The sequence below is a fragment of the Phyllobates terribilis genome, unplaced genomic scaffold (genome assembly GCF_046119375.1).
Source record: "Phyllobates terribilis strain yellow unplaced genomic scaffold, ASM4611937v1 Scaffold_8__6_contigs__length_399053987, whole genome shotgun sequence".
Lineage (NCBI taxonomy): Eukaryota > Metazoa > Chordata > Amphibia > Anura > Dendrobatidae > Phyllobates > Phyllobates terribilis.
In genome coordinates, this window is record NW_027362768.1 from 188,449,206 (window position 1) to 188,467,972 (window position 18,767).

At 51.9% G+C, this 18,767-nt stretch overlaps 2 protein-coding genes across 3 annotated transcripts in view; one reads left to right on the top strand and one right to left on the bottom strand.

Annotated features, from left to right (window-relative positions):
- The window catches only part of USP33 (ubiquitin specific peptidase 33), a 32,866-nt gene extending 20,812 nt beyond the window's left edge, over positions 1–12,054 (bottom strand). The window contains exons 1-12 of the mRNA XM_073643930.1: positions 11,937–12,054; positions 7,291–7,394; positions 5,909–5,962; positions 5,769–5,831; positions 3,929–4,072; positions 3,740–3,839; positions 2,892–2,961; positions 2,181–2,294; positions 1,857–1,935; positions 619–1,033; positions 411–539; positions 221–333 (exon numbers count right to left, since the gene is read on the bottom strand). Of these exons, the coding sequence (XP_073500031.1) occupies positions 221–333; positions 411–539; positions 619–1,033; positions 1,857–1,935; positions 2,181–2,294; positions 2,892–2,961; positions 3,740–3,839; positions 3,929–4,072; positions 5,769–5,831; positions 5,909–5,962; positions 7,291–7,371 (1,362 nt within the window). The 5' untranslated portion in view covers positions 7,372–7,394; positions 11,937–12,054. The remainder of the gene's footprint in view (positions 1–220; positions 334–410; positions 540–618; positions 1,034–1,856; positions 1,936–2,180; positions 2,295–2,891; positions 2,962–3,739; positions 3,840–3,928; positions 4,073–5,768; positions 5,832–5,908; positions 5,963–7,290; positions 7,395–11,936) is intronic.
- A 5,397-nt stretch (positions 12,055–17,451) lies between these two features.
- Positions 17,452–18,767, top strand: part of MIGA1 (mitoguardin 1) — a 64,449-nt gene continuing 63,133 nt past the window's right edge. For both annotated transcript variants that reach the window (XM_073643931.1, XM_073643932.1), the window contains exon 1: positions 17,452–17,516. The gene's annotated coding sequence lies outside the window, so the exon portion shown is untranslated. The remainder of the gene's footprint in view (positions 17,517–18,767) is intronic.

An 18,767-nucleotide genomic window follows, 5' to 3' on the forward strand; every position in this document is an offset into this window, starting at 1 on the left:
AATGGCGACAAAATAATGGCATCACTCAAAACTAAACCTCATCTTGCAAATAAGCCCTCGTGAAGCTTTGTGGACAAAAAATAAAATAAGTTATGACTGCCGAAAGAAGGAGAAAAAAAAAAAAGGCCTGGTCATTAAAGGGGGTAAGACTGGGGGGTTACACGGTGTTGGGGATGGTTTTGGGACGTTATGACGATTCTTGCTCGCGAGCACAACTCACCCGATCGCAGGTCAGACATTGCACCGAGCTCACGATGGTGCCGTCAAAGACATCGGATATCACGCTGCGATACTTCTTCTGCCGCTTCTTCTTGGGAAGGCAAACTGTGGGGGCTGAAAACAAAAAAATGACGGCTCAGATCACCAGCGAACGTACATCCAAGGATTGCCGGTGTGTGCACCCATGATACCTTTTTTATGGCTTGTCCATAGCGATCCGGATTTCGGGGGGCTGCTTGACACGTGGGGTGCGGAGCCGTCACTCAGCAGGGGAGTCTGAGAGGCGGACAGGTCATTCATGAGGACTTCAGTGGCGTAGTCTACAACACAGGACATGACAAGCTGAGTCCCCTCGTCGTGCATCTGAGGTCGGGGCACTGACTGCGGCCCGTCACTTACCCGATATCCGACTCTGGATCTGGACCTTGATGGTTCCTTGGGAGGAGTATTCATTGTCCTCCGTCAGGCTCTCCAGGTTCTTCTCCAGATCTTGCAGACAGTTGTCCTGGTTTACATGGTTAGAGTTCTTCTTTTCTTTCTGCCAGGACTTCACCGCCTCCTGCTCCTTTTGGTCCTCCTGGATTAACATGGCCGATTCGGACAGTTCCTCCGATAGCTTCCGACTCTCGTTTTCCGTCTGATCGCTGCTGGATCCGGACTCGCAGGACTGGAAGTCATTGTCTGATTGGTTCTTCTCTTCTTCCATGATTTCTTCCAAGATCCTGGGCTGACGATCCTCTTCTGCCTCGAACATTTGCTCTTTGAGCTCTTCATGTAAAATGTCCATCAGGCAGCGCAGGAATTCCTGGGCATCCTGCAAGGGGACGGAGTGAGATCACATATTTGCCATTTCATCATGGTGCACCAGACCTTCATCGTTATGCTGCAGTTTCCTCACTGAAAAAACTGCCTATACTAATATGATAGGAGAGGGGGGCCTCTGTTCAGGACCTTCATCTGAGGCCATCGTGGACAGTGGCTATAAAGAGCGTCTCTCGCCCCGGAGGACCCGCTCATCATGTCCAGGCTGCATGGTCCAGGTACACGTGGACTGGCTCCATACACGAGACTGTCAACCAATCTCATCAAAATTACTGGAAATCAGCCCAAAAGCTTGGGGGGCCGTTATTTCAGTTCTCCCTTTACAAATGGATAAAACACACACACACACTTGCAGGTCACTAAGTAAAGCGATTAACCAGCCTGTTAAGTAATCATATAGGGCCAAGCATCAATTCACTAAAGGTGTCAGAGAGAGTCCCGAGACACCAGACCATCTCTGAGGACCTTCCCACCATTAAACAGCACCGGTCCCGAGACACCAGACCCATCAGACCATCTCCAGACACCAGACCATCTCCAAAGGATCTTCCCATCATCAAACAGCACCGGTCCCAAGACACCAGACAGTCTCCGAGGACCTTCTCACCATCACACAGCACTGGTCCCGAGACACCAGACAGTCTCAGAGGACCTTCTCACCATCACACAGCACCGGTCCCAAGACACCAGACAGTCTCCGAGGATCTTCTCACCATCACACAGCACCGGTCCCGAGACACCAGACAGTTTCCGAGGACCTTCCCAACATCACACACCTCTGATCTCAAGAGTCGACGCAGGCAGAGGAGTCTTACCTGCTGGGAGTAGCCACGGAAGGTCGGGTTTACTGTTTTTATGCCTTGAAACAGATTAGTAGGTATGACAGAGCCGGGCCTGGGGAGAACGGGGAGAAGGACAGAAGACCAGGACAGGGATCTGTTAGAGGATTAACCCGACTGATTATAAAAAAAAGTTCACATTTCAGATATGAAGCGACACAATCCAACAACTCGCTTCACTACGGAGGTCACAAAAATGGTGTTTGCAGTGCAAAGACTGGAACATGGGGGAGGATAAAGGGTAGGAAACAGAACTGGAACGTGCTCATCTTGTGTCAGGGGGCAGATATTCGGACCTACCGGTTCTTGTGCCAGATCTCCGACATCAGCTTCTGGTAGCTTTTACACAGGGCGGGCTTCTTGTCTGTACGAGCGAGCCCACCGCAGTCCAGGAAGAAAAGCGTCAGAGGGGGGCTGGGGGAAAAGGAGACAGAATCTGATTAGTATTCGCATGTGGAATGGAGGACACTCCGTAAATTATGGCGCAGGGCTCGGCCGCACCTCTGACGCTCAATGTAGTGATATAATCTGCCCAGAATTTGGCAAAACTTGACTCATTGGCTTCACGTTCCGATCTAACAGTGGGAGGTGAACCATCATGCTTAAAAAGTGGTCTGGTGCAATTTTATCATTAAGGTGCACCACTTTTCTCACTGCCAAAAGACCGACCACCGCTGGGTGGCCGAACATGCCTAGTGGTTACAAGAAATTTTTTTAGCTTGTAAGCACTTCTGTGAAGCTGCCAGGATGGCGGTGTTAGTGCCTGACCCCGGCCAGCCTCATTGCGGTGCTTACAAGCTAGACAGCTGCGGTGGTCGGTCTCCTAGGAAACAAGGTTTAATGCCTCAAAAACGGCTTAGATTTATGATAAATGGTAAATCGACTTCATGTAGCTCCGCGCGCTCGTCCGCAGAGCAGATGGGTGTAGTAGTTGCCCGCACATACGTAGATCGCATGGAGCACTTTACATGCAGGCGGCTTGCGCCCCGGCGTACGCGGCAGCGTGCTTACCAGTTGGACAGCGCCTGCAGAGCTGCATTCATGTAACACGTGTTTCCAATGTTCTTCAGCCCGGTGAGACCTAAACATCATAAATAATGCAATCAGCCGATCAATAACACCACAGGCACCGGAGAGGCACTGTCTGTGCCGAGAGAAGGGCACAAAAGGCCAAAAAAATGCACCAAGTTAATGGGGTACATACATTAAAAAGGTGAGCGTTCGGTGGTTGGCCATTCCTCCAGACCCCCCCACACATGCACAGAGAGGGAAATAAGCATCTCCCCATGAGAACAAAGGATCGGGCATGCTGAAATCCACCAGCCTGATCCTTATCTTCTGCATCATCCATCATCAGTGGAGAATCAGCTCTGACCCCCCCAACACCACAGCGATAGGGTCAGCAGACTCCATCTGACTATAATCAGTCCTAATTGCAGCAAAATTGCATTTATTATCTGAGGACTCGTCAAATCTGAAAGCAGAATAAATGGACGGGGTTAAAGAAAAAAAAGAAAAAGAGAATACACACGGAACAAGTCTCAAAGCGAGAAGAACCGAAGATTGGAGCGGAGGACCGAGAAGCTGGAGTGCGGCAGAACAGGCGAGTATAATGCGTCTTATTTTAACCCCGGACCAGCCGTCATTTTGTTGGATTTGTGCTCATCAATCCCAAAAATTTCAGATTTTCCCAAATACAAATTAGGGGGAAATTTGCTACAAATTTGATTCACTCATCTCTGGGGAATAGAAAGCATCAGCACGGAATAGCGCCTCCTTGTGGGCCCCTAACATTTAGCCGTATGGACCGCCCCTATAGCACTGGCCTCGTATCTGGGACACCCCCGTTATGAGCCCACCTCGGCTCTTCAGCTCGTCTTCCTCCAGTTCGATGTCCAGGTTCTCATAAGTCACAGCCGGCGGCGTCTTCAGCGTCAGATTCGACGTCATCCTCGATTCCTTTGGGATGAAGCAGACGGTTACTACAGATCCGGACGACACGGCGGCTCTGCTCTGCCATCTCCTTCCCCCCTCTCTGCGGCTCGTACCTGCGCAGGGCCGCTCTCCTGGGGTTTGGCGTTAGGAGCAGATGGGGCGGCGCTCAGCTTCCGGTCCAGGAACACTTCCTTACTGCAGGTGTAGCACCAGACCCGCAGCGTGGTGAGGTTCACAGTGAGGCAATGCTTGGTGTCCTACGTGAAGGGGTTAATAACCATATACAGCAGATTACTACCCACGCTCCGGACAACAGCGCCGCTCTGGTGCACAAGGCTGTGTCTGGTACTGCAGCTTGGACCCCGCTCTAATAAACGCTGCAATACTGTTCGCAGCCAATGGGCATTAGTAGCTTGGATTTCCACGCGATATGCCCTGGGCAATTCACTTTTTGAATTGGCGAAAGTCTCTAATCTTATAACTTTTATTTCTGTTTTAAGTAATGGCATTTACTAATTTATTAATTATGACAACTTTGTTGTTTATCGTGTAAAAAGTCTGAAAGTGAATAGACATGGGTAATTTGAGTTAGTTTTATTAAGTAGAGCACACTGTTCTAGCTTCCGAAACTTATTTGTTTCGGAACTCAGGCTGATAGTTACTAAATAAATATTAGGAAAAAAAAAAAAAGACAACTTGTTTTACTTAAAGGGATTGTCTAATAGGAGACCCCCCCCCAAAAAAATGGAAGCAGAAACTGTAAAAAAATGACTGGCAGATAATCACTGGTGGGCACGTGCCATAGAGTTCTGGCATCACCGGAGAGGCTTTTTCTAATAAGGGATTTCTAAGTTAAAGGGATCTCCAGTAAAGGGAGGTGTCAAATTCTAGATCAGTGGGGGTCCGACCGCCGGGACCGGCAATGGTCAGGAGAACGGAGCTCTTCTACCCCCCCTGGTTAGATTGGAGCAGAGCAGCGCACAGCCCCAACAGCGGCTCCATTCAGTCTTTATAGGACAGCCAGAAAGCCCTGTAGGGAATGGATGGAGCAGCGGTCGGGCTGTGGGCATCTCTCGATCATCTGCGCTGCCCACACCATTATTATTGCACCATTATTACTGGAGAAATAACTTTTGAACGGACGGCAGAGAAGAAAAAGAAAACCGGTTCCAGAATCAGCAGGGATTGGAGGAGGGACTCAGGTTAAATTTAAAAAAAAAAAAAAAAAAAAAAGAAACTTAGTGAAAAAGTTTTCTTTAAGGGGGTTCTCCGCTGCTTCCATCTTCTGCACTGGGATATTTGCAGCAATGCTGAGACGCCCGCGAGGTGCACGGCCGGTCGGCAGGTATCAGCCGGCACTGTGCCGTGGTCCTGGGCAGATACATGTGGATGCAGCATGGTCAGGGCATCAGATGTGCTTCTATATAATCACAATAGTCAGGAGGTGGAGATCTCCTCCTCAATAATAACCATCACCCAGATCCCCGGGGAACAGATTGCATCACCGCACGTGCGCAGCACAGGAGAAATATCAGCGCGTCTCATGGGCCGCCGCCGCCGCCCGACCTGCACTTCTCCGCTGCAGACCCCGCTCTGCAAGCATCGACTGCCGCAGTCGGGGACATTTATGCTGCAGATTCTCTCTACAGCGGGTTGATGAAATTTTGTGAAATCTCGTCTGCGATGATTATTACAAACCACATTTAAATCCTTTAGAAAAACAAAAGATTAAAATCCTAATATAGAACCGATGTGTCCGATTATTATCCAGGGAGGTGTCCAGCGGGTGGAGGTCCAGCAAACGCCCACGTGATGGTGCCGGGAGCTGCACAATACACTGCACATCTGCAGAAGCCATCACCGCCACTTGTGCGCACCGTGCAGCCATGTAGATCTCAGATTTCGCCCACCTGCGGGGGGCGCTGAGCCAGGTAAAGATGCAGCAATACTGACCTGAGAATGAGTAGTGCTGTGGTCCACGTGCGACTCTCCGCAGCCGATATAGGAACAGCCATTCTACAGAGAGAGAGCGAGAGTTACCGGACGGCACAGGGGGACGGCACGAGAGGGGGCATCAGAAGATGCTGGCTTACCTCTAAACAAGCCCAGAGATTTGGTCCCTTGACTTTGCAGTCTTGGCAGATGCCCTACACAGGATAACAAGGGAACAGAGCGTTATAGGCAGATATTCCTGAAAGGATCCGACATAACCCCGCGCTGCGGAGAAGAAATGCAAAATTGCGCCTCCTGCAGTTTCCAGTTAAGGACAGATATTAATACTAATTGTTGGTGGGACTGGAAAAAGATTTCTGAGCAGGAAATGAAGAAGGAACTTTCTGGGAATGTGCACGTGCGGGAAAGCCCAGCGCTGCAGAGAGCTGGCAGTAAATGGGCACCAGCTGTGTGCGGCGGGGGGTGACCGGCTAAGAACTGAAATCCCAGGGAATATGGTCAGACCTGAGGCGCGGCCACCGACTGCCTTATAATTGCTGCTAAGTGCACACTTGAGTGACTCCCCCTTCCCCCCAGTCTAGGGGCAGTGGGCGACGCAGATGTGGGCGACGCAGCTTTGGGTGATGTGAAATAGTGACCATCACCCCTCTATCCTCAATCCATAGGCCGTGCACATGCCGAAACCTCCGCTCCAACAGTGCCCGCATGGTAATCAACTCAAACCAATACCCCCTCAGTAGCCCGGGCCACTGTTCTCCTAGCAGCGTGTCCCCCCCCTCCCAATATCAGCTAATTAGAGATGGCGCCCAATAAGTGCCCACTGGGAAGCCAAAGCCCAACTAGGTGCCAAACTAGTGCCCATATAGAATCACAGAGGTCTAAGCTTCATCCATCGTTGACTGCCCTAATAGTCTGTGCCAACTCCGGGGCCACATAGTAGCCAGAGCCCAACCCAGCGCCAAGCCCCGACTAGTGTCCATACAAAAGGCAAGCAATAGACAAAGCCCATATACCAGTCCCAGCTATCACATGGTAGTAGGAGCACAAACCAAGTGCCCATGCAGCGGTTAAGAGCCAAAGTGCCCATCTACTGGCCATGAAGCATTTCGAGCCCCATCTACTGCCCACATTTCAGCCGCAGTCCTTTGAATGGTTCTGACCCAATCCAGTGCCCACATACAAGTCCACCTAGTGCCCATGTAAGCCATTGGAGCAGTATGGAGTGCCCACCTGGTAATTACAGCCTTGTCTGGTGCCCACATTTCAGCCGCAGCACTAATAGTCATCACCCTACACGGTGCCCCCATAATAGGAGCAGTCATGATTTCTAAAGCTCTGTGGGCCCTTTGTGCCCAGTACGACCAGTCTACAGCAGAACATCATGCCAGGCGCAGCCATTCTCGTCACATTGGAGCGGATGCAGCGGTCTGTCCGGCACGGTGTACGGTGCCGGTGTACGGACGCTCTCCAATACACAGGTCTATGGCCGGCCGTGCATTTTATAGGAACGATGGCGACTCACGTGTGATTTCTGAATCAGCTCTTCTTTGGTCACCTCGCCCACAGACTCTAGATGGGGGCAATCACCTGCCAAGGAGGACATTGTAAAGTCCGAAGCCTCTCGTTCTGCAAAATAAAAAAAAAAATAATCTATATTGTGATGCCAGAAACGAGAGCGGGTGGTAACGGAGCGGACGGACCCTGTATCACAGCAGCCATTTACACCTCCCCAAGTCCAGGCCAAACCGGGACCACCTCGCTGGATACTAGTCAGTGTTGCAAACAACCCCATTAATATCAGAGGTAGCAGGGCTGCAGACAATCACACATACACCAGTATATAACACAGGGTACGAGCGAGTAATCACATCCAACGTGGAGGTGGCCGAGCACAGGGCGGCCGTGTATCCATCAGCGCCTCGCTGAGAGCTAATAAATAATGTATAGGGCTGGTGGCGAGATAATGTATCGACGCCCTATACTGTGACGTGCGAGCGGCTCCTACACGAGAGCGGAATATGTGGACGTACAGAACATTCCGGATCTCCGTGCAGATACACAGGACGGCCGCTTACTGCACAAGTCATAATCAGGTAGTGGGGAAACACAGGGAAATATCCCAGAAGGTCACATTGTATCCACATGTTGCATTTCTGCCATCTGAGAATCTGCAACTGAATTGCAACATTTCCATTTCTGAGCACAATGGTATGGCAGCCGCTGGGAGGGCGACCAAGTCCGCTCCTGACCGGCGCTGAACGTGAATCTTCCGAAATTCATTTGGGCAAATCAATTCGATCTGAATAAAATCAGGTAATAAGATGAAAAGGCGTTTAGTACTCTCTGAAAGAGCCTCTCCAGACCCCAAAGCAAAATAAAAAGGAGGGAAGAGACCCACAGTGCTCACACCCAGCCTGCATTACTGGGAGAGACCCACAGAGCTCACACCCAGCCTGCATTACTGGGAGAGACCCACAGAGCTCACACCCAGCCTGCATTACTGGGAGAGACCCACAGTGCTCACACCCAGGCTGCATTACTGGGAGAGACCCACAGAGCTCACACCCAGCCTGCATTACTGGGAGAGACCCACAGAGCTCACACCCAGCCTGCATTACTGGGAGAGACCCACAGAGCTCACACCCAGCCTGCATTACTGGGAGAGACCCACAGAGCTCACACCCAGCCTGCATTACTGGGAGAGACCCACAGAGCTCACATCCAGCCTGTATTACTGGGAGAGACCCACAGAGCTCACATTCAGCTTGTATTACTGGGAGAGACCCACAGAGCTCACACCCAGCCTGCATTACTGGGAGAGACCCACAGAGCTCACACCCAGCCTGCATTACTGGGAGAGACCCACAGAGCTCACATCCAGCCTGCATTACTGGGAGAGACCCACAGAGCTCACATCCAGCCTATATTACTGGGAGAGACCCACAGAGCTCACATCCAGCCTGTATTACTGCGAGAGACCCACAGAGCTCACATCCAGCCTGTATTACTGGGAGAGACCCACAGAGCTCACATCCAGCTTGTATTACAGGGAGAGACCCACAGAGCTCACATCCAGCCTGTGTTACTGGGAGAGACCCACAGAGCTCACATCCAGCCTGTATTACTGGGAGAGACCCACAGAGCTCACATCCAGCCTGTGTTACTGGGAGAGACCCACTGTGGTTACATCCAGCCTGTGTTACTGGGAGAGACCCACTGTGGTCACATCCAGCCTGTATTACTGGGAGAGACCCACTGTGGTCACATCCAGCCTGTATTACTGGGAGAGACCCATTGTGGTCACATCCAGCCTGTATTACTGGGAGAGACCCACTGTGGTCACATCCAGCCTGTATTACTGGGAGAGACCCACTGTGGTCACATCCAGCCTGTATTACTGGGAGAGACCCACTGTGGTCACATCCAGCCTGTATTACTGGGAGAGACCCACTGTGGTCACATCCAGCCTGTATTACTGGGAGAGACCCACTGTGGTCACATCCAGCCTGTATTACTGGGAGAGACCCACTGTGGTCACATCCAGCCTGTATTACTGGGAGAGACCCACTGTGGTCACATCCAGCCTGTATTACTGGGAGAGACCCACTGTGGTCACATCCAGCCTATATTACTGGGAGAGACCCACTGTGGTCACATCCAGCCTATATTACTGGGAGAGACCCACTGTGGTCACATCCAGCCTATATTACTGGGAGAGACCCACAGAGCTCACATCCAGCCTATATTACTGGGAGAGATCCACAGAGCTCACATCCAGCCTATATTACTGGGAGAGACCCACAGAGCTCACATCCAGCCTATATTACTGGGAGAGACCCACAGAGCTCACACCCAGCCTATATTACTGGGAGAGACCCACAGAGCTCACACCCAGCCTATATTACTGGGAGAGACCCACAGAGCTCACACCCAGCCTATATTACTGGGAGAGACCCACAGAGCTCACACCCAGCCTATATTACTGGGAGAGACCCACAGAGCTCACACCCAGCCTATATTACTGGGGGAGACCCACAGAGCTCACACCCAGCCTATATTACTGGGAGAGACCCACAGAGCTCACACCCAGCCTATATTACTGGGAGAGACCCACAGAGCTCACACCCAGCCTATATTACTGGGAGAGACCCACAGAGCTCACACCCAGCCTATATTACTGGGAGAGACCCACAGAGCTCACACCCAGCCTATATTACTGGGAGAGACCCACAGAGCTCACACCCAGCCTATATTACTGGGAGAGACCCACAGAGCTCACACCCAGCCTATATTACTGGGAGAGACCCACAGAGCTCACACCCAGCCTATATTACTGGGAGAGACCCACAGAGCTCACACCCAGCCTATATTACTGGGAGAGACCCACAGAGCTCACACCCAGCCTATATTACTGGGAGAGACCCACAGAGCTCACACCCAGCCTATATTACTGGGAGAGACCCACAGAGCTCACACCCAGCCTGCATCACTGGGAGAGACTCACAGAGCTCACACCCAGACTGCATCACTGGGAGAGACCCAGAGAGCTCACACCCAGCCTGTATTACTGGGAGAGACCCACAGAGCTCACATCCAGCCTGTATTACTGGGAGAGACCCACAGAGCTCACATCCAGCCTGTATTACTGGGAGAGACCCACAGAGCTCACATCCAGCCTGTATTACTGGGAGAGACCCACAGAGCTCACATCCAGCCTATATTACTGGGAGAGACCCACAGAGCTCACATCCAGCCTATATTACTGGGAGAGACCCACAGAGCTCACATCCAGCCTATATTACTGGGAGAGACCCACAGAGCTCACACCCAGCCTGCATCACTGGGAGAGACCCAGAGAGCTCACACCCAGCCTATATTATTGGGAGAGACACACAGACCTCACATCCAGCCTATATTACTGGGAGAGACACACTGTGGTCACATCCAGCCTACATTACTGGGAGAGACACACAGCGCTGCGTTTCGTCCACTGCTTCTGTCACCACCGTCCCTTGATGACCTTCTGTTTCGGCCGCGGTGATGGAGAAGTGACTGCAGCTTCTATCACACCGCTACACTCCTTCTGTCACCGCCACTTCGGTGCTTGTGGTCACTGTTATTTTCAGACATCCCCCTTTAACCTTTTACCAGCAGTTATGTCCTCTCCCTGAACCCATTACAGGCAGCTGTATCCTCCTCCTTTATCTGAGCAGCAGAAAATGCAGACATTTTATTACACGACTGATGCAGAAGACTCTATAGGAGAATAAGTTCTGGCTCCAGATCGGAGCTCGGCTATCAGGCAGATGTCGTATGCAATCACCCCTCCACCCCCTCTTCTTTGGGAGACAGCAACTATCGGGACGCGCCTCCCCCATCCAGCGCTCACTCGGATGTGGAAGTAAAACCCACATAGCAGAATGATGAGGAAATCACCGGATTCATTCACCAATGACCAGGACCTCAGAAAAAGTCTTAGAATTTCTTCTCCAGTCACAGTTTACGCTTCCTGTAACGCTGCCACCCGGTGGCCAAAACATCATGAAAAAAGCACAACATAGAAAATCACAAAACTGTCACCATGTAACAATAGGACGAATAGTATCCATAGGTACACGGGCCAGCGTGTATACAGGCGGAGCGTATACAGTGTGTATACAGAGCGGGGCGTATACAGGTGCAGGGTGTATAATGTACACAGCTCTGCAGATTATATCCTCCTGTGCAGACTGCGCTGCTGTATACAGTGTATAGATGACATATGGAGGTGCAGTATATACACACACCCATCACCCTGTATACAGCTGTATATATAAAGAGTATATATCCTTCTGCACAAACTGTTATATATATATATATATATAACATATGGGGGTGCAGTATATATATGTGAACACACCCATTATACTGTATATAACTATATTACTCCTTCTGCACAGACTGCAGTGTGTGTGTGTGTGTATATATATATATATATATATATATATATATATATATATATATATATATATATATAGGACATATGGGGGTGCAGTATATATATATATATATTAATATACACACCCATTACACAGCTGCACATATATATCTCCTGCACAGTCTGCAGCGTCCTCAGGCTATATATGTGACACATGGGGTCGTGCCCTGGCCGCCCCGGTCGCCGCTCACCTGCCCCGCTCCGGCTCCGGTCTCCGCTGTCTGTGGCCCCGGGGCCGCGACTCTATTTCTCCTGTCTTCTCGGTGTCTGCGGCTTCCGGGGCTGGGCTAAGTCACAGCGACACCTGGCGGCCGCCTGAAGCTCTGCACCGCGCAGTCACAGCGGCATCTAGCGGCAGGCCGCAAAATCTGCACCTTGTGTCCAGCCTCTGTATTGCATTTAGCAGACACAGCGCCACCTTGTGGACTATGTATGCAGTTTCGGCTACATAGAACGCTTTCACTGTTGATTTTTTTGGGCCACAGGTGCGGTGATTGAAAAACGACAAAACACCTTTTTTTTTTCTCTAACTTTTTTACTTATTTTTTTCACCCCCGCTAGTACATAAGGTGTGCGGCTCATTAAGTCACTAAGGTGGTCAGTCAGCCCTAATCAGTGACTAGGCTGGTCACTGGGATACAGGGCTGCCCAGTGCTAGACAGTGAGAGCCATGATTAGGTGAACTGCTCTGATAACTGCTGATGCTGGGGATTGAGCAGGACTGATAAGAGTTCTGTCAGGAGCTGAGAAGGAGGAGGAGGGAGGTGAGCAGATACCTGTGCAGAAATCAATGGGCTGGAGAGGGTGGCTGGGATGTTAGGAGGTAACTCTTCTCCTGCACTGTAAGTACTGTGAACACCCAGCAAGTACTGGGCACTTAATAATGGCCGAGCTCCTCGGAAACAAGCTGTACACTATGAAAGATAAAGGCTCATACAACAGAAGAATGACAGCAGATAGAGAAACAATGTCAATTGCAAACGTGCCCCTATACACAGGAAGCGTTCCTGTGTTCTCTATGAGAAAGTGACTGCCTAACCCCCTCTGCCCTGCTCCAGACTCCTCTGTCCTCCTCCTCTCTCCAGACTCCTTTGTCCTCCTCTTTTTCCCTCCAGACTCCTCTGTCCTCCTTTTTCATCCAGACTCCTCTGGCATCCTCCATCCAGACTCCTCTTTCCTCCGCATCCTCCCTCCAGAGTCATCTGTCCTCTCTCCAGACTCCTCTGTCCTCCTCCTGCTCCCTCCAGTCTCCTCTGTCCTCCTCCGTCCAGACTCCTCTGTCCTCCTTCCAGACTCCTCTGGCCTCCTCCCTCTAGACTCCTCTGTCCTCCTCCTCCTCCCTCCAGAGTCATCTGTCCTCCTCTGTCCAGACTCCTCTGTCCTCCTCTTCCCTCCAGACTCCTCTGCCCTCCTCTTCCCTCCAGACTGCCCTGTCCTTTGCCTCCCCACAGATTCCTCTGTCCTCCTTCTCCTTCCAGACTCCTTCTGTCCTCCTCCCTCCAAACTCCTCTGTCCTCCTCCGCCTTCCTCCAGACTCCTTTGTCCTCTTCCTCCCTCCAGACTCCTCTGGCCTCCTCCCTCTAGACTCCTTTGTCCTCCTCCTCCTCCCTCCAGACTCCTCTGTCCTCCTTCTCTTTCCAGCGCCCGTGGACTGGGGGGAGTCACACAGGGGTTAAGCCATTGTGATTGGGGGGCTCCGATTGCAGCATCTTTCCATTATAGAAGCAGAAATTAGCTGCAGATTTCCTCCTACTTATTAATGGCGGCCGTGGTTTTATGGTTTTATGGTTTTGTGGTTTTGTGGTTTTATGGTTTTGTGGGTTTGCAGAATTTCTGCTGCCATTAACAGTAAGGAATCCACAGTACAAATAATGTTACAATTAAAACTGTAAAGTCGAAACGCGTCATCTTGTCACATTCCTGTTATGATTTTTTAATGGAATGGAATTTAATGGAACATCCATAAAATCATTTATATTTTATTGGAGACGCCGGCTCCTGTTTTTCTTCGGTTGGACTTTGTTTGCATTAGTAGGCGGCCTGCCGGGTCTCTGGATTTATATGTGGTGGTGGTGGAGGGGTGTAAATGGTGATCTGGAATCTTTTCTTTGCTGAACAGTTATCTAATGACTGTGGGCAGATGTGATGAGACAGGTCTGCATGAGGCGTAGAACTACAAGATCCAGCATTAGAGGCCACGAGGTTGTGGAGCAGCAGAACATCGCTGGGGACATTTATCACTGCGCGGTGCAACAGATCCAGAGCTGTCAATCACTGAGAAGGTTCTGATGGCCGCTCTTCTGCTGTCAATCACTGAGAAGGTTCTGATGGCCGCTCTTCTGCTGTCAATCACTGAGAAGGTTCTGATGGCCGCTCTCCTGCTGTCAATCACTGAGAAGGTTCTGATGGCCGCTCTTCTGCTGTCAATCACTGAGAAGGTTCTGATGGCCGCTCTTCTGCTGTCAATCACTGAGAAGGTTCTGATGGCCGCTCTTCTGCTGTCAATCACTGAGAAGGTTCTGATGGCCGCTCTTCTGCTGTCAATCACTGAGAAGGTTCTGATGGCCGCTCTTCTGCTGTCAATCACTGAGAAGGTTCTGATGGCCGCTCTTCTGCTGTCAATCACTGAGAAGGTTCTGATGGCCGCTCTCCTGCTGTCAATCACTGAGAAGGTTCTGATGGCCGCTCTTCTGCTGTCAATCACTGAGAAGGTTCTGATGGCCGCTCTCCTGCTGTCAATCACTGAGAAGGTTCTGATGGCCGCTCTCCTGCTGTCAATCACTGAGAAGGTTCTGATGGCCGCTCTTCTGCTGTCAATCACTGAGAAGGTTCTGATGGCCGCTCTTCTGCTGTCAATCACTGAGAAGGTTCTGATGGCCGCTCTTCTGCTGTCAATCACTGAGAAGGTTCTGATGGCCGCTCTCCTGCTGTCAATCACTGAGAAGGTTCTGATGGCCGCTCTTCTGCTGTCAATCACTGAGGTTCTGATGGCCGCTCTCCTGCTGTCAATCACTGAGAAGGTTCTGATGGCCGCTCTTCTGCTGTCAATCACTGAGAAGGTTCTGATGGCCACTCTCCTGCTGTCAATCACTGAGAAGGTTCTGATGGCTGCTCTTCTGCTGTCAATCACTGAGAAGGTTCTGATGGCCGCTCTTCTGCTGTCAATCACTGAGAAGGTTCTGATGGCCGCTCTTCTGCTGTCAATCACTGAGAAGGTTCTGATGGCCGCTCTTCTGCTGTCAATCACTGAGAAGGTTCTGATGGCCGCTCTTCTGCTGTCAATCAATGAGAAGGTTCTGATGGCCGCTCTTCTGCTGTCAATCACTGAGAAGGTTCTGATGGCTGCTCTTCTGCTGTCAATCACTGAGAAGGTTCTGATGGCCGCTCTCCTGCTGTCAATCACTGAGAAGGTTCTGATGGCCGCTCTTCTGCTGTCAATCACTGAGAAGGTTCTGATGGCCGCTCTCCTGCTGTCAATCACTGAGAAGGTTCTGATGGCCGCTCTTCTGCTGTCAATCACTGAGAAGGTTCTGATGGCCGCTCTTCTGCTGTCAATCACTGAGAAGGTTCTGATGGCCGCTCTTCTGCTGTCAATCACTGAGAAGGTTCTGATGGCCGCTCTTCTGCTGTCAATCACTGAGAAGGTTCTGATGGCCGCTCTTCTGCTGTCAATCACTGAGAAGGTTCTGATGGCCGCTCTTCTGCTGTCAATCACTGAGAAGGTTCTGATGGCCGCTCTCCTGCTGTCAATCACTGAGAAGGTTCTGATGGCCGCTCTTCTGCTGTCAATCACTGAGAAGGTTCTGATGGCCGCTCTCCTGCTGTCAATCACTGAGAAGGTTCTGATGGCCGCTCTCCTGCTGTCAATCACTGAGGTTCTGATGGCCGCTCTCCTGCTGTCAATCACTGAGAAGGTTCTGATGGCCGCTCTCCTGCTGTCAATCACTGAGAAGGTTCTGATGGCCGCTCTTCTGCTGTCAATCACTGAGAAGGTTCTGATGGCCGCTCTTCTGCTGTCAATCACTGAGAAGGTTCTGATGGCCGCTCTTCTGCTGTCAATCACTGAGAAGGTTCTGATGGCCGCTCTCCTGCTGTCAATCACTGAGAAGGTTCTGATGGCCGCTCTTCTGCTGTCAATCACTGAGGTTCTGATGGCCGCTCTCCTGCTGTCAATCACTGAGAAGGTTCTGATGGCCGCTCTTCTGCTGTCAATCACTGAGAAGGTTCTGATGGCCACTCTCCTGCTGTCAATCACTGAGAAGGTTCTGATGGCTGCTCTTCTGCTGTCAATCACTGAGAAGGTTCTGATGGCCGCTCTTCTGCTGTCAATCACTGAGAAGGTTCTGATGGCCGCTCTTCTGCTGTCAATCACTGAGAAGGTTCTGATGGCCGCTCTTCTGCTGTCAATCACTGAGAAGGTTCTGATGGCCGCTCTTCTGCTGTCAATCAATGAGAAGGTTCTGATGGCCGCTCTTCTGCTGTCAATCACTGAGAAGGTTCTGATGGCTGCTCTTCTGCTGTCAATCACTGAGAAGGTTCTGATGGCCGCTCTCCTGCTGTCAATCACTGAGAAGGTTCTGATGGCCGCTCTTCTGCTGTCAATCACTGAGAAGGTTCTGATGGCCGCTCTCCTGCTGTCAATCACTGAGAAGGTTCTGATGGCCGCTCTCCTGCTGTCAATCACTGAGAAGGTTCTGATGGCCGCTCTTCTGCTGTCAATCACTGAGAAGGTTCTGATGGCCGCTCTTCTGCTGTCAATCACTGAGAAGGTTCTGATGGCCGCTCTTCTGCTGTCAATCACTGAGAAGGTTCTGATGGCTGCTCTTCTGCTGTCAATCACTGAGAAGGTTCTGATGGCCGCTCTCCTGCTGTCAATCACTGAGAAGGTTCTGATGGCCGCTCTTCTGCTGTCAATCACTGAGAAGGTTCTGATGGCCGCTCTTCTGCTGTCAATCACTGAGAAGGTTCTGATGGCCGCTCTTCTGCTGTCAATCACTGAGAAGGTTCTGATTGCCGCTCTTCTGCTGTCAATCACTGAGAAGGTTCTGATGGCCGCTCTTCTGCTGTCAATCACTGAGAAGGTTCTGATGGCCGCTCTTCTGCTGTCAATCACTGAGAAGGTTCTGATGGCCGCTCTTCTGCTGTCAATCACTGAGAAGGTTCTGATGGCCGCTCTCCTGCTGTCAATCACTGAGAAGGTTCTGATGGCCGCTCTCCTGCTGTCAATCACTGAGAAGGTTCTGATGGCCGCTCTCCTGCTGTCAATCACTGAGAAGGTTCTGATGGCCGCTCTCCTGCTGTCAATCACGGAGAAGGTTCTGATGGCCGCTCTGCCGTGTGTGGAGAATCCTGGTGACAAGATGCCGTTCATGATCACCGCCTGTAAATTCAGGGCACAGGACGCAGAATAAAGAGGCAAGAACAGTATATGGGCCCTTTACAGTCCAATAGTTCATCATAATGCACAATCCCACCTGATCTGGAGGCAGAACCGGGACCCTGAGCAGCTGCAGAGTCCACCATTGTTATGTCCACCCCTGACTCAGGGCACAGACCCCTCTCTACCCCTGGTGCCCCTCACCCCATATTCCTTTCATCCCCTCTCCTCCTCTTGTTCCCCCATCCCTTCATTCCCTCTCATCCCCTCTTCTCTTCTTCCCCTCTTCTTTCTCCTCCGCTTTGTGCAGGTCGCTCCGCTCTGGCCCCGCCCCCGGAAGCGGCCCCTCCCCCTGCTGAGGCTCCATCAGTGCTGGGAGCAGCCTGTGTGACAGGTAGGTGAGGAGTATACAGCTGTATACAGTGAGGGCGCGGAGCTGCAGCTGCCCGTACACCTGTGCTGCCAGCTTTGCCGTGATGGAGGAGTGTGGTGGGTACAAAAGGGAGCTCCATCCCCTGAACATGCAGAGGAGACAGGAATCCCCCCATACCCAGCACGCCCGCCGCACTCTGCAGAAATCCCCCCATACCCCAACATGCCCACTGCATTCTGCAGAAATCCCCTCCATACCCCAGCACGCCCGCCATGCTCTGCAGAAATCCCCCCATACGCCAGCACGCCCGCCACGCTCTGCAGAAATCCCCCATACCCCAGCACATCCACCGCACTCTGCAGAAATCCCCCCATACCCCAGCATGCCCACTGCATTCTGCAGAAATCCCCCCATACCCCAGCACGCCCGCCGCACTCTGCAGAAATCCCCCCATACGCCAGCACGCCCGCCACGCTCTGCAGAAATCCCCCATACCCCAGCACATCCACCGCACTCTGCAGAAATCCCCCCATACGCCAGCACGCCCGCCACACTCTGCAGAAATCCCCCATACCCCAGCACATCCACCGCAGTCTGCAGAAATCCCCCCATACACCAGCACGCCCGCCACACTCTGCAGAAATCCCCCATACCCCAGCACATCCACCGCACTCTGCAGAAATCCCCCCCATATCCCAGCACGCCCGCCGCACTCTGCAGAAATCCCCCCATACGCCAGCACGCCCACCACGCTCTGCAGAAATCCCCCATACCCCAGCACATCCACCGCACTCTGCAGAAATCCACCCCATATCCCAGCACGCCCGCCGCACTCTGCAGAAATCCCCCCATACGCCAGCACGCCCGCCACGCTCTGCAGAAATCCCCCATACCCCAGCACATCCACCTCACTCTGCAGAAATCCCCCCCATACCCCAGCACGCCCGCCGCACTCTGCAGAAATCCCCCCATACGCCAGCACGCCCGCCACGCTCTGCAGAAATCCCCCATACCCCAGCACATCCACCGCACTCTGCAGAAATCCCCCCATACGCCAGCACATCCACCGCGCTCTGCAGAAATCCCCCCATACCCCAGCACGCCCGCCGCACTCTGCAGAAATCCCCCCATACGCCAGCACATCCACCGCACTCTGCAGAAATCCCCCCATACGCCAGCACATCCACCGCGCTCTGCAGAAATCCCCCCATACCCCAGCACGCCCACCGCACTCTGCAGAAATCCCCCCATACGCCAGCACATCCACCGCGC